The 15,314-nt window shown below is 45.2% G+C and overlaps 1 protein-coding gene across 1 annotated transcript; it reads right to left on the bottom strand.

Moving 5' to 3' along the window:
* Positions 1-2,821: 2,821 nt before the first annotated feature.
* Positions 2,822-14,530, bottom strand: nr0b1 (nuclear receptor subfamily 0, group B, member 1). Its single transcript, XM_068039883.1, has 2 exons — positions 13,929-14,530; positions 2,822-3,340 (listed from the first exon to the last, which is right to left on the bottom strand). Exons 1-2 carry the CDS (start codon positions 14,485-14,487, stop codon positions 3,069-3,071), a joined length of 831 nt encoding a protein of 276 aa, XP_067895984.1. The 5' UTR covers positions 14,488-14,530; the 3' UTR covers positions 2,822-3,068.
* Between the last annotated feature and the right edge of the window lie 784 nt (positions 14,531-15,314).

The raw sequence follows: 15,314 nt of genomic DNA, 5'->3' as shown, positions 1-15,314 counted from the left end.
AGGGAGGGGAAAAACATGTATAGTCCTTTGACCTCACAAGTGGTCTTCCTGCTATTTGATCATGGAGTGGCACAGATGGCAAATCTAGATCTCCCCTGACTTTACTTGTGGTACTTCTGCATGGAGAGGGAAGAGAGATCCACATTTTTGCTGCAACATTTCTGAGATGTGCTCAGACAGTGAATTAAGTTACACATTAATGCATTGTCTGCCTACTGATTTAAGCTTTATGTGTTCTGTAACAAACTGTGATCATTATTTGCAGAGTTCACTAGGGGAGTATGTTCTAAATGCATTTTTAATCTTTTAGACCATATACTTTAATGGTTTAATACCAAGTTTATTCTCAAGCATCGTGAACAGCAGATTACTGCAGATGCTGGGAATCTGAAGCAAAAACTGGTTAAACAGCATCTATGAAAGAAGGAACTAAAGTTAATATTTCGGCTGCACAGTTATCGTTTTTCAAATGCTAAACGGCCTCCTAAGTCTCCAATATAGTGAGCAGAAAGCAAATGCTCAATTTGAGCTGCAACAGGTGTTTAGCCCTTTGCTTGTGCAAATAAAGAGCCTAAAACCTGTTTGAGGCTCCCTCTGCAAGATTGGTTTGCTGAGGCAGCCTGCTGCACTCAGGAAAACTGGATCCACATGAATCCACATAATATGCAGGCCACTACCAAAAAGGTAAGACTTTAAAATATACTTAATTGAATATGGAGCAACCATATCCCTCCTCCGCCACCCCCCCCCCCCCCCCCCCACCAAATCGATGCCACTATTCACTCCCTGCCCATTGCTACCTCCCTTCCAGCAACCACTACCTCCCGATCTGATAAGCCCCCGCTTCCTGACACAACTGCATTCCATTCTGAGTTGCCCATGACCCCACCAACACCCACCCCACCCCCCCCCCCCCCCAAACCCCCACCACCACCACCACCCCACCTTCCTGGTTCCCTTCTACCACTTACCTGAGGCGCACCCATCACTCTGCGAACCAGCTCCAGAGTAATAAGGCCTGAGACTCAATATGGGCTGTGCCTCAGGCCTCACCATTCAGGTGTAGTGATTGATCTCCGTGTGCTTGTATTTCTAGACTCAGGTTGCATATTGATTGGGCATAGGCAGCATAATCTCAAAGTTTGCCAATGACACAAAAATAGAGGGTTTGACAAACAGTAAGGAGGGCTCTAAAAGACTTCAGGAAGACAGACAGGTTAATGGAATGGGCAGACAGCTGGTGGGTGCAATTTAATGTGACTAAGTGGGAGGTAATACATTGTAGAAGACAAGCAAGAAATGGATATATATACTCAATGGAAAAACATTGTGAAGGCTGTGATGAACAGTATGACTGGAAGTTCAAATGCATAATTCCCTGACATTGTGAGTGCAGACAGATCAAGCCATTAAAAAAGCCAACAATATTTTGGGGTTTATAAATAGGGACATAGGATGCTGGAGTAAAGATGTAAAGATATATTTGTACAAAACATTGGTTAGGTTACAGTTAGAGTTTAGTGTCGTTTTGAACACCCATAATAGATAGCCATTGAACGTGGATTCACCAAGATGATGCCAGGAATGGGAAATTATAATTATAAGACTTGACTATTATTATGACTGCAATTTTGTGGGGAGTTTGTGCAATTACAGAGAATGAGGATGGAGGATAGGAGAAATGTCTTTACACAGAGGGTTGTTGGAGCATGGAATGCTTTGCCAGAGGGAGTGATTGAGGCAGAAACCATTGCATATATTAATGGAAAATTGGAAAAATATTTGAAGTAAAGATACAGAGCTCTGGGAAGAGAACAAGGCAATGGGATTAGTTTTGGATTGCTCTAGCTGGCAAATAAATAATGGGCCAAATGAACTCCTTTTTTATCCTGTAAACTTCTATAGTTCTAAAAGTATAAAGTTAAGTTGAAAGCTGCTGCTCATTAATTGCATATGTTGCAGTTTCTCAAGTCTCAGTTTCACTCAATTGGCAGTACTTGAAATCAGTGGAAATAAAAATCATGAAAAATGCAAAAGGCTTGCCAGCACCTATTTTGCACTGTTATACAAAGTCCAAATCTACCCCTCTGAATTAGAACTTCATGGGTCCAAGACCATGCAGGACCTGAGCACATAATCCAGTCTGACATTTCTGTGCAATATTGAGGGAGTGCTGCATTGTCAGAAGTATCGCTTTTTTGATTGAGATGTTAAATTGAGGCCCCGTCTGTCAGTTCAGGTGGATGTTTAAAAACCCCATGGCGCCATTCAAAGAAGAGAATGGGTGTTTTCCTGGTGTCCTGGCCAATATATACTCCTCGCTCAATACCACCAAAATACATTAATTGATCATGTATCTCACTTGCTGTTTGTCGTGCCTTGACGTGCTTTTACTGGCTGTTGCATTTCTATGATTGATACATGACTCTCAGAGAACCTAGATAAGAACATGAGGGAGAAAAGAATGGAAAGATAAGCTGGTAGGGTTAGATGCCGCAAGGTGAGAGGAGGCTCATGTGGAGCATGAACACTCGCATCGACCTGATCCTGTGCTGTAAATTCTATGTAATTGGTTGGCTGTGCAGTACTTTGGACAGCCTAAGAACATGAAATGCACTATATAAATGCAAGTTATTCTTTCTCAGTTTATGATTTTAAAAAAATCAAACAGTCAGAATAAAACTTTGTTATCCACTAAGCTATCATCCTCAACAAAATAGTACTTTATTTTAGTACTGAGATATTAAATCAAGGTCAAGTTCCATTGTGCAGGCTATCAAAATAGCTAGATAATGGTTGCAGGAGATGATGAAGAGTTTGGTAAATAATGTCACAACACATTAAATATTGCCATACTGAAACAAGGAAAACAACATGCCAAATGGGAAAATTAAGCAAGTTTGAGAGCTCAGCCAATCTCAATGATATTACATTTATTCATAACAAGTCACATTAAATTCAAGAATAGCAATATACTATATATTTTACAAAAATACTGTCTGCAAAAACACAAATAACTTAAATAGTCCATTGTACAGCATATTCACATCAAGCAATGCCAGCATTTACTATGCATTCGTTTTCCCTGTCGCTTGAGCCTTGCTCTGGGCACACAGCATGTCCACCAACTTCTCCTCTATATTTACATTACCAGTGGGTCTGAAAAAAAGTTCAACAATGACGCCTGCACTAATGGATCGGAGCATGGAAAGTGCAATGATCAGGTTGAAAAAGCGAGTCTGATCTCGTGTGTAAATGGTTTTCACATATTCATTGAGAGCTTGCCGTGCCTCCTGCTGAAGACTCTGAATGTACCCTACACAGTGCAGTCCAGGGAGCTCTAGGAAAAAAACAGAGATACTTCAACAACACAGTAGTGTGCAATCTGGATTAGTGTTAATAAATCACATAAACTTCAAACAGACGTTGACTTAAATTAAAACTGTTCAAGACATTTTCATTGCACTTTTTGTTACAACTAGATGGTCACAAATTAAATAAAAAAAATAATGAATGTATCTTCTCAACAAATTAGTTTGTATGTGACAATATTGTATTAGCATATTTTAAATATAAAGCTGAGCCATATCAATTAGATGCAAATTCTGGAACACAGCGGGATAAGGGGGAATTTAATAGAGTTCTTTATAAAAAAAAAATGGTTCTGACAGAATGAATAGGGAAGGACTATTTCTTTTGGTTGGGGAATTAGTAATGAGAGTCCGTGAAATGAATTTAAAATTGTCACAAAGAGAATGAGAGGAGAGGTTAGGAGAAATGTATTTACAGAGCCAGTTGTTGCAGCATGGATTGTTTTGCCAGAGGAAATGGGTGAGTCAGAAACGATTGCATTTTTTTAATGGAAAAGTGGATAACTATTTGAAGTAGAAGAAGATGCAAAATTAAAGAAACCAAGCAAGGCAAAGAATCTAGCTCCAGCATAGAGCCAGCACAGAAATGTCAGGCCAAATGGCCTCTTCCTGTGTTGTAAGATCCATAGTCACAATGTGGCACTATGTGTAAGTCAGCGGATTTTTTTAAGGTCACAAGATCTAATTACGGCAAAATGCACATCCTGGCATTAATTAGAGACTAACTAATGGATTGTTTCTCAATTTGTTGGCAACTCCTCATAAATCCCTGACTCCTCTCCAAGATCCATAGGAAAGAACTGACTTTCTTTCTCTCTTTTTATATGTTAAGTGTGACAAAATTTGCACATGTTGTAAAGCATGTCGGTTGGATTTTGTGTTGGAAGCAGGGCTCCGGCGCTCGGCTGAAAAGGTGGGGGAAAACCCGCCTCTGCCTTTTCATGCCGCCCCCCCCCCCCCTCTCCCCGCCTCACCCCCAGAGCGATCCTCTGATCTTTTTAAGGCTAAGTGTCCTGTGCCAGGATCCCTGTCCCTTTATCCCTTTAAAGACGGGGATCCCGTCTCCAAGAGTTGTCGGCCAATCAGAGAACCAGCAGCTCAGCAGTATCGGCAGTGTCACTGGGAGTGGTGGCCACTTCCGGTATTGCAGAGACCTTGGACACAGGCCCAGCACTGGAACCCCGGACCTCAGGTAAGTGAGGCAGGGTCTCTGGACCCAGTCTGGAAGGCCCCAGTGAAGGGTGTGGGGTAGTCACGCATTCCATGGGGGGTATGGTTCCTAGGGTGTGAAGTGGTTCCTGGTGGGGGTCTTCTGTGAGCCACAGATTGATGATGGAGGAGGGATCCCCCCTTCCCCGTCCGTGAAGTCTGCAAGGAATGCGCATCGTGTTACAAGGTGCCCTCCCCACTTGGTGGATGCGCCCCCATTGCTGGTAACATCCCAGCGACGGCGGGAAGAGGCCCTTAATTGGCTGTTAATAGGCTACTTAAGGGCCTCAATTGGCCTCTGGGTGGAAAGGTCGTCATCAGCCTATCCTGCCCCTGGAAAGATCACTTGGTGATGGGGTGGCGACGGGGCCTCCACCTATCCCCCGCCACCCGTCACAATACTCCATGCCACCACCCCACCCCCTCCTCCCCCCCCCCCCGAGCCCACCTTGGGGGTGACATAAAATTCCAGCCATGATTTTTGAAGAGTAATGTACGTATAATCCTTTTTGACACACATTTCATTTTATAACGAATGCTGAGGAAAAGCAAGATGCCTGTATACACAAAATGCATCAAACACAACTGTAAACATGAAATGGTCCTCCAACTATATATAAAATGGGTTAACCAGTGGTAATCTTTGAAAATATAGCATGTCCCTGTTATCATTGAGTCAAAAACTATGCAAGAGGACTCAAATGAAGCGTAATAATAAACAAGGAGTCAACAGAGCGAGTAGTGCAATGCTGAGGCCCTGGAACATCCATAGTTCTGGCAATTCACATTTAGGGCTGAATTTTACCGGTCCCTCGAAGCTGCGGATCAATGCGCAGGGGCCTGTAACATTCTGAGGGGAGAGGCCTGCCTTGACCCGCGACGTCGAGAAAGGCCTGCCACAAATTACCAGCAGCAGGGTGACCTCAGTGCGCCCCAATCCCCCCACCGCCGCATGGTGGCGGCACCCCAATTACAATATGTTAAACGGTACTTACCTCTGCAGATTATGCAGCCTGCTGCCTCTCCATGGACACCTCTGGATTTTTCGCTGAACGGGCGGCCATCACGTGCCATCCCTTTCACGGTTTGAAAAGCCAGGGTATCCGCAGAGGCAGACGGTTTCGCGACAGAAGGTAAGTTCCGTTTTCAGGAGTCTCGCTTTGCGTTCTTAAAGGGAGGAGGGAGGGGGGATATTCAGGTATCTCACTCTGCATACTGGAATGGAGGAGGTCTGGGATTACTGGAGGGAAAGCTCTGCCGACATGAAGGAAGGTACACAGTACCTTCTCTCTGTAAACAATGTATGCTCGCGTTTATTCGTGTTTGTGAAGGAACAATGGCACTCTGTGTGTGGGGAGGGTGCCAGAAAGGGTAGAAGCATTAAGGTTATATGGATGGTGGGGTCAATCAATTCAGCTGGTAGGATCTTGATGTGGTCATGATGTGCCACTCAGTGTTGGCCAAGATGGGCAATGCCATGGCACGCCATATAGTTGATCCATGAAAGCAGCTGATGTACCCATCAACATCAACACCAATCCCTGCCCTGTCAGGAACCTTTGAATACATGCAGGGTTCAACTTTATTTATCACATGGAAATAGGTATGGCTCATCCTACATTGTGTGATCCTCTGCTCCTGAGGATCTGTATGCTCCAGAGCCAATATCAACAGGCAGGTGTGATCCATGTAGAGGCCCCCAGTCATGAGCAGCAGCCCCCAAGGAGAGCCCACCATTACGATTGCTGTGCATCTACAGGCCCCACATGACATGCCTTCGGATGTCAGACAACCAGTGTCAGAGCTGATTGCGCATGTAGAGAGGGTGGTGACATGTCTCTGTGCCCTGCTCAAAAATGACCTGCAGACCATGGGCTTCGGTGGATATCCTATTGCCTTTGGTCCTCATAGTGGCAGTGGTTCTCAAGCTTGATGCCTATGCAGTTTTTCAGGGGCCCACCAGAGACCTTTGTGGGGTCACACAGTCAGCAGTGCACTGCAGCATCAGAGAGGTCACCGATGCCCTGCACCGGAGGGCCAGTGAGTACGTCCGCTTCAGGATGGATTCTCACAGCCAGACCCAGAGGGCCATCGGTTTCGGCACCATTGCTAGAGAACCGTAGGTTGTAATGTTCATAGACTTCACAAATGTGGCCATCAGGCCTCCTGCCAGGATACCACCTGCAGAAGTCACCATTAAAGGCGAAGCTGGTATGTGATCACCGGAGATGCTTCATGCAAATCTGTGACTGCTTCTCAGACAGCTGCCATGACACCTGGGACCGGCGCCAGTCCCAGTTGCCACCGCTGCTCACTGAACTGGCTCAGATGGAGGGGGGGTTTCTTGGAGATAAGGGCTATCCCTTGCAGACATGGCTCCCGACACCAGTGGGAGACCCTACCACTGCTGAAGAGGAGAGATACAACACCAACCACTGAGCTACAAGAGCCACCATTGAGCAGGAGATCGGCATGCTGGAAGAGCACCTCCAATGCCTGTATAGATAGGGTGATGCCCTGTACTATGGGCCGAAAAGGCCAGCTCCTTTCTTTGCTGCTCTGCACAACTACCCATCAAATAGGGGCCAGGCTTGGCATGATGAGGAGAGACATTAAGAGGATTCCTCCTCGGCCTATCAGGACGCTGAGGACCTACAACATGAAAGACGCATGGGAGGGCAGATGGCACCCAGGCTCTGCATGCAGGGCTAGCAGTGAGCTAGGGATGTACGGCAGTGGCTTATCAGACAAAGGCTGTCTGCTCCATAGGAACCAACATGAGCTCTGCAAGCCACACATCACCCTCGCTCACCTGCTGTGCACCAGTCCACATCTGCAGCATTCCTGTGTAAACCATTAGAGGCAGCAGCTGACTGAGCCAATATCCATGTCACTGCATCTGTGGAGACACTCATGAGTAATGGTGGCATGGCAATGATGTTATTGCATAGGCTCTCCTGAAGGGCCAACGGTGCAAAGGGATGTGACATTGGTGCTACATGCTGGCACACATCATTCATACAGAAAAAAGAACACACATGTTGGTGAGGAACATATTTAGTAAAAGATGTATTTACATTGCTGTGACACCTGTGCATTCCCATTTGTGTCAGTGTGTTCTCGGTAAACCTCTGTAATACCTTTCATGGTATATTTAAGTCTCACGTTCTGGAATGTGCAAAATTAAGATTATTCACCCAGGTGCGGCACGCCTACAAGAAGGAATGTTACACTTGAGTGGGAGAAGAGGATTGCAACTTCACAGGACACTGAGACACAGCAGGGTAAGTATGTGGCAGCAAAGCAGAAAGTGCTGGGGTAACTTAGCAGGTCAGGCAGCATCTGTGATGAGAGAAGCACAGTTAACTTTCAGGTCTGTGAACTTGGTCAAGTTAACTCTGCTTCTCTCTCCACAGATGCTACATGACCTGCAGGGCTTCTCCAGCACTTTCTGTTTTGCTGCCAGATTGACAGCAGCCCCACTTTTCAGCAGTCAGATGAGTATTCTTTGAGAGCTGTCAGGAAGCAGGTGCTAGGGTGCTTAAAATAGGGCCCTCGCACCTGTTGCACAACTGTCAAAAGATCTCTCAATGCGCCGAATATCCTGCCTCTCCCCACGTAATATGGGGAGGGCAGCTCGGCGCCATGATGTTAATGAACCCCACCGCGTAATATCGCGGGGGCTCTGCGGCAGCCGCTAAATGCGGGCACCCTGCTGAGTTTAAAGGGTGCTGCCGCGCATCCGAATAAAATTATCCCTTAGTTTTACAGAATTGCACTGGCTCTATTATTTAAAGGATTGTGGCTGGAGTGCACCAAATCATTTTAGCCACTCACACCTTGTTATAGTTTACACTGTGCACAGAAAATTATTCATGCTGCTATATTGCTACTCTATTCTGATTGAAAAACAGAGACAGGGCATATTGATTTTGTAGGCTCCACTATCATTGTATTAGTATTTCTGATTATATTTTATGCAGGAGGAATGGTATCAAAATTTGCTAAATATGCCAAATTAGAGGGCTCAGTCAACTGTGAGGAAGAATGCAAAGGATAGCAGTAGAACACAGACAGGTTAATGGAATGTGCCGTTAGGTGACGGATGTAGTTCAATGCAGAGAAATGTCAAATAGTATAATTTAAGAAAAAGAACAATGAAGATCGGTGTACTATAAGATTCTTAAATTGGGGAAGCCGAGATATCTAAAGTGCAGATACAAGAGATATTTAAAAGGTGGGAGTGCATGTATAGAAAAGGCCATAAAAGGCAAATGGGGTTCTGGGTTTTATTCATGGGCATTGAATATAAAGGCAGGAAGTGACATTGAATTTGGACGATAAATTAGTTACTGCACAGTTGGAGTACTTCAAGCAGTTCTAGGCATGCCATATATAAAAGATATTAGAGGCATAGAAAGAGTATAACAAAAAATCACCAGAGTGATAACAGGAATGAGGAGTTATTGTTAATATGAAAGGCTCAAAAAACTGTAACCTTTTCTACTGGATGAGAGAACATTAAGGAAATATTTAATTGAGGTTTGCAAAATGATGAAAGGGTAAGTAATGAAACATTGTTTCCACTGGTTGGCAAATTGGAAACAAGGAGGACATAGACTGCGGCACAGTGGCGCAGTGGTTAGCACCGCAGCCTCACAGCTCCAGTGACCCGGGTTCAATTCTGGGTACTGCCTGTGTGGAGTTTGCAAGTTCTCCCTGTGTTTGCGTGGGTTTCCTCCGGGTGCTCTGGTTTCCTCCCACAAGCCAAAGACTTGCAGGTTGATAGGTAAATTGGCCATTAGCAATTTCCCCTAGTGTAGGTAGATGGTAGGGAAATATAGGGACAGGTGGGGATGTGGTAGGAATATGGGATTAGTGTAGCATTCATATAAATGGGTGGTTGATGGTCGGCACAGACTCGGTGGGCCGAAGGGCCTGTTTCAGAGCTGTATCTCTAAACTAAACTAAACTAAGAATGGAAGGGGGGAGGTTAAAAGGGACATTTTTCACACAAGATTATTACATCATGAAATGGCTTACCACATGTGCCTATTGACCCAGACATTATAACTTCATTTAAAAAGGAACTGAATAATTGTTTGAATATAAAAGGATCTGCAGAAAGGGCAGGGAAATTAAATTAGAGCTGCAGCTCTAGCTGAAGAGCTAGCACAATGGCTTCTTTCTGTGCTGTACATTCTCTGATTCTGTGCAAGGTGATCATTCCTGCCTGTTCAACATCAGTACAATCCCATTCAGAACATCATAACTAAAGGGCTATTTGAAAATAACAGTGAGTATTAAAAATCAAAAGCTCGCACAGAGGGACTGTTGGAGACATGAAGAACCAACCAGTCACAGCATAAAAAACTGAGACCAAGTGGATAGGCACAGCCTAAAATCTTATATGCTTTTTTCATTTTTGATTTTTAATAGTTGTACAGACAGTGTTATTTTTAAAAGATTTTTTTTCTATTGAAAGTAGGCCAATTGAAAATTTCAAAACTGAGATTAAGACTTTTTTGTTTGGTGAGATTTTTATGGGATATGGAACCAAAGACAGTAAATGGAGTTAAAATACAGATAACTGAGTGGCAGAACAGGCTTGAGGGGTTGAATGCCTATTCCTGTTCCTTTATTAAACTCTGAATAGTGCTGACCACAACTTACATTTGTATAGCGCCTTTAACATAGTAAAATGTCCCAAGGTAGCTCACGGGAGCATTATCAAACAAAATTTAACACTCAGCCGCATAAGGAGATATTAGGACAGGTGACCAAAAACTTGGTCAAAGAGTTAGGTTTTAAGGAGCATCTTAAAAAGGAGGAAAGAGAGGTTGAGAGGTACGGGAGGAAATTCGAGAGCATAGGGCTTAAGCAGCTGAAGGCAAAGCTGCCGTTAGTAGGGTAAAGGAAATCTGGGATGCACAAGAGGTCAGAATTGGAGGAACACCGAGTTCATGGAGGGTTGTGGGGCTAGAGGAGGTTACAGAGATAGGGAGGGGTGAGGCAATGGAGGGATTTCAAAACAAGGATGAGAATTTTAAATTGAGGCATTGTTGAACTGGGAGCTGGTGAGCATAGTGGGGATGGGGTGAATGGGACTTGGTGCAGAGCTTTGGATAAGGTCAAGTATATGAAGCGTGGAAGATGGAGGCTGGCCAGGACAACTTTGGAATCGTCGAGTCTGGATGCAACAAAAGCATGAATGAGGGTTTCAGAAACAGATGAGCTGAGGCAGGAAGTGGAAGTAAGGAGGTATTGTGAGGGAGAGGATATTGGGATGGAAGCTCAGCTCTGGGTAAAAGAGGATGCCAAGGTTGCAAACAGTCTGGTTGAGCCTTGGACAGTGGCCAGGGAGAGGGATGGAATTGGTGACTAGGGAACAGAGTTTGTGAAGAACAAAGACAATGGTCTTTGGTCTCCTCAATATTTAATTATACAAATGTTGATCACCACAGCAGAATGGTTTGAATGCCAACCAAAAGTTCAGTAGTTTGGGAATTAAATGTACTTTCTACATGAACAGCTCTGCTCACTTCATTTGAATTAATATGTTTACCATTGTGATTTTCAAGATCTCATTGTTTTCTCAAATCTGTTGGGTTGGACTAATGTTGGATATTCAGCACATTACTAATGCAAGGAGGAAAAAAAATCTTTGGTGCAAAAAAAATTTAATCCATAAGCAAAAATAAGCAACTAAAAAGGCATTGTCTTTATGTTTGCAAATACAAGGTGCAATAATTTTTCATTTGACCTCACAATGTGGACATTGCTGGCAGGGCTGTACTTATTGCCTATCCTTAGTTGCCCTGAGAATTGATGGTAGGGCTTCTTCTTGATAGCGCTCCCACTTTGGCATGAAGTAGGGAATGCAAGGATATTGGTCAAGCAACACCAAAGGAATAATGGTATACGTCCAAGCAAAGATCCCTCTAATTTATTTAATTGTGCACGGCCGATTCATTTAAGTACGGCCACATGGCTGGAGGTCCAACCAGAGGGCCGGCAGCTCTGGAGCCTCAGCAGCCCCATCGGGAGAGGTGGGCACTGCTGAGGCAGGTTGGGAATCCCGAGGGTACCTCAACATGGAGGTTCCCTCATTGGCTAAAGCAGAGAGCTGCACTAAAGACTCACAAAGCCGGTAGGGACATTGGGAGGCAGGGAAAACCCCTCCACAGGTTCAGACATTTCCACAATTGTGACTTTTTATCCACAGGGCCAGGTCATTGGGCTATGGAACCGTCAGCTCCAATGGCCATCCGGTCTGCAGTAGGGAGGTCCCTCAAATGAGCTGGCAGCCTTTTTAGACGGAAGGGGGGTGGGGGCTGATCTGCCAGTGGAAAAGTTCTGGCGACTTTGCAAAATTGCCCCTCTTTGGGCCTTAACCACCCTAATTGGCTCCGGCTCTGTGGAGAGTGCAGCTGATTTTGTTTCCAGCCCAACTCTGGAAAAGTTCCCCATGGCAGGAATGTGGCAGGGAGCCTTCACAACGCAGCTCGCCCCATGCTCCTGGCCCCCTGCCTCCAACCCCATCTCCATGGAGCCGTGAAAATTCAGCCCACTGTGTGCAAGTCAGGCTGATGCGTGACTTGGAGGGGGGCTTTCAGGAGACGGCATTCCCAGGACATTGCTGCTCTTCTCATTTGCAGTGGTACAGGCTATGTCAAAGTAATCTTGATGAAGTGCTGCTGTGCACCCTGTAGATGGTAAATATTGCAGCCACAGTGTGCCATTGACAGAAGGGATGGATCTAGGGCTACCGATTAAGCAAACTGGTCTATCTTGGCTGGACTGCTGTTGTAGCTGCATCCATCCAGGTATAGAGTGGAGTACCCCATCACATTCCTGACATGAGCCAGTATGCCTTAGTGGATAGATTTTGAGGAGTTAGCAGGTGAGCTGCTCATCACACATAGGACTTTATTGAAAACAGTGATCAGATGAATTCTTCCATGAATGAACGAGTGACTCGTTTACTCTGATCTATTGCTCATGTCAGACCAGCCAGATTAAAATCAAATATACACTAATAATACAGAGAGCGACTGTTGAGATTTGGCAAGACTCAGGATTTTAGCCCTGCAATGGAAATCTGTAAAAGTCACTAATATCTTTGTTACTCTGCAACTTCTAATATTGCCCACTCCTGTAAAACAATCTTATCTCATTAAGTTTCCCATCTGCTCTGGGGCAGAATATTCTTGTGTTGATACATTCACACTGTAGTTACAGGGTCTCAGATTAGTAGCTGCAGTATCAGTTCCTGCCAGCGTCAAGGACTCTACAAGTGATTATTCAGCCTCAGAGCTTTCCTGTTGGAGAAAGTGCCAGAGGCTCCTAGTCATGTCCTCCACAAATGCAAACACATCACTGAGGCCACACGTGCACAGAAACTACTCTCCCAGCTTTTCAAATTTAAAAACTTGAGGGCAGGCGTATTTGCACTATCTAAACTTTTCATTTAATTCTGGATAAGAAGTGTTAAAAGTGTTTCTGAGGCTGAAGGGGCACCTGAGCATGTTTTAAACCAGTTTTAAGTTTCAGCTTTCACTTCATGCTAGTATTCACATCTGAGTCAGAAGGCTGTGGATTCAAATCCCACTCCAGACACTTGCACATACAATCTAGACGGACACTTGAGTGCAATGCTGAAAGAGTGCTGCCCTGTTGGAGGTGCTGTTCTCCAAATGTCATGATCGACTGAGCTTTTCCAGCTGGATGTAAAAGATACCATGACACCCTTTGGAGAAGAGGAGAGTTGCCTTGGCCAATATTAATCTCACTAAAACAGATTAGCTGGTCACTTGTCTTACTGTGTTTGTGGGATCTTACTGTGCGCATATTGGCTACTGCCTTTGTCTAAATTACGCATGACTATACTTAATTGTAAAGTGCATTGGGACATCATGAAGATGCGAAAGTTGCGATATAAATGCAAATGTTTGTCCCGCCTCTTTCTGAATTGGCAATGGGCGGGAGTTACACTGTGTCAGTGTCTGGTGGTGTGAGACTGCCTGCTTGAAGGGTGGCTATTTTCACACCACTTTTGTCTGGAATGGGGTTTGGCTGTCATTCCACCTTTATGCTGCCATTTTAGGGCCAGTTTGAAGCGGAATCTGCTTTGCGATGCTTAGGGAGTTACAGGATAAACGCATCCATGAAGTTTCTTAAGAAAATGTTTACTCCACTAACGGTGTATCTGGCTAAAATGGAAAAGCAAATCGTAAATAAATTGCAATGAAACTTATTTCAGTTATACTTCTCCGACCATCTCCAAACTTTTCCTTGACTAAACATTTTATCATGACCGTAGGTGAATTTGTCTGTAAAAATACCAACCTGGATTAAAAAGCAGAGTCCCTTTCAGGTAGGCATACTCCTTAGGGCTAATGTCCAGGCTCCAACACTTCACCAGAAACCTTTGAATGCTCTGGATCTCAGCCGCCGAAGGTAAATGCTGAGGTCCCGTCACTTCTTGGACGTTCGGAGGCCCGTTGGTTAAAATCGTATGTAAAATACTGGGTTCGGAGGTTTCCACTGTTTCGAAATCGACTTTGTCCTGTGCCAGTCCCAGCACCAGGAGGGGTGCCCAGCATCTTCTCACCAGGGTGAGCTGATCGTCCCAAGGCAGCGCCTGGAAACAGGGCACATTCTTAATAAATGTCAGCGTCTTCGCCAGGACCACGGAGGCTGCTGCACAGGTGACGTGAGGGCATTTCAGCACCACTTTCCGCCTGGATCTGCACGGACATCCCTGCCTTGGGGGTCCAGAGGCTGCAGCGGGTAACTGCTGCCCCTGGGGGAGCTCCTGGCCACCGTTTTGTAGCAGCTTGTACAGGATGCTGCTCAGCCCCCTGTCGTTCTTGCACTGACACATATCCGCGCAGCCTGAAGACATCGCTGGCAGCTGCAGCCGCACTCGCTCAAACAGCAAGGTTGCGAGGCTGCCAGCTCATTTATAAGAGTCCAAGCCTGGGTCCCACCCACTGCGAACGGCAGCAGCGGCAGAGGGCGCCCGCTCACCGGAGCAATGCACCATTGACACTGGACTGATCTCCATACACCTGGCTGCACCTACTGGGATCAGACTGACCTCTACACACGCACCGACTGGGATCAGACTGAGCTGTGCATTCCTAACTGAACCTACTGGAAATCAGACTGCTCTCTGCACACCTTTGCTGGGATCCAGCTGTCCTGTGCACTCTTCCCTGCTCCTTATATGGATCTGCCTGTTAAAGTAATAGGGATAGAAATTTGTTATGGCCTATTTTCAGGCACCGTTCAACTGACAAGCCGGCCACCTGCTTTTCCTGGGCAGCCGAATTTCTGGAAGGGGACTTAAAACAAGTCCTAGATCCCACATTAGAATATGCAAGGACTGTAATGCCTCCTTTAGGCAGCTGCCAGGTATATCTGAAAAATCTTCAGACTCAATATGTGGTCAGGTGTATTTTAAGCATCTGTGGGGTATGGGACATATTCCTGGGAAAGAGGATCTTTGTTGCCCCTGTTTTCCACCTGTGAAAAAGGGGCAACGAGTTTCCGTCTCTTCCCCATTGAATGTTACATCATGAAAACAGGCCATTTGGCCCATCAATTCTCTGTTGGCGTCTTTATTCCCTTGAGCTATCTAATCTAATGTCACTGTCCTGCTGGCTCCCAAAATCTTTCCTCTTTTCAAGTGATTAATTATTTTTAGAAGAATTTATGAACCTAATTTTA

Source organism: Heterodontus francisci, chromosome 10 (assembly GCF_036365525.1).
Source record: "Heterodontus francisci isolate sHetFra1 chromosome 10, sHetFra1.hap1, whole genome shotgun sequence".
NCBI lineage: Eukaryota > Metazoa > Chordata > Chondrichthyes > Heterodontiformes > Heterodontidae > Heterodontus > Heterodontus francisci.
Note: the sequence above shows the minus strand (reverse complement) of the source record. Positions and strands in the feature narration are given on the sequence as shown.

Coding starts and splice junctions, on each gene's coding strand:
- nr0b1 (XM_068039883.1), bottom strand. CDS start 14,487: ATGTCTTCAGGCTGCGCGGATATGTGTCAGTGCAAGAACGACAGGGGG. Junction 3,341..13,928: donor GACTCTGCTTTTTAATCCAG/GTTGGTATTTTT, acceptor TTTTTTTCCTAG/AGCTCCCTGGACTGCACTGT.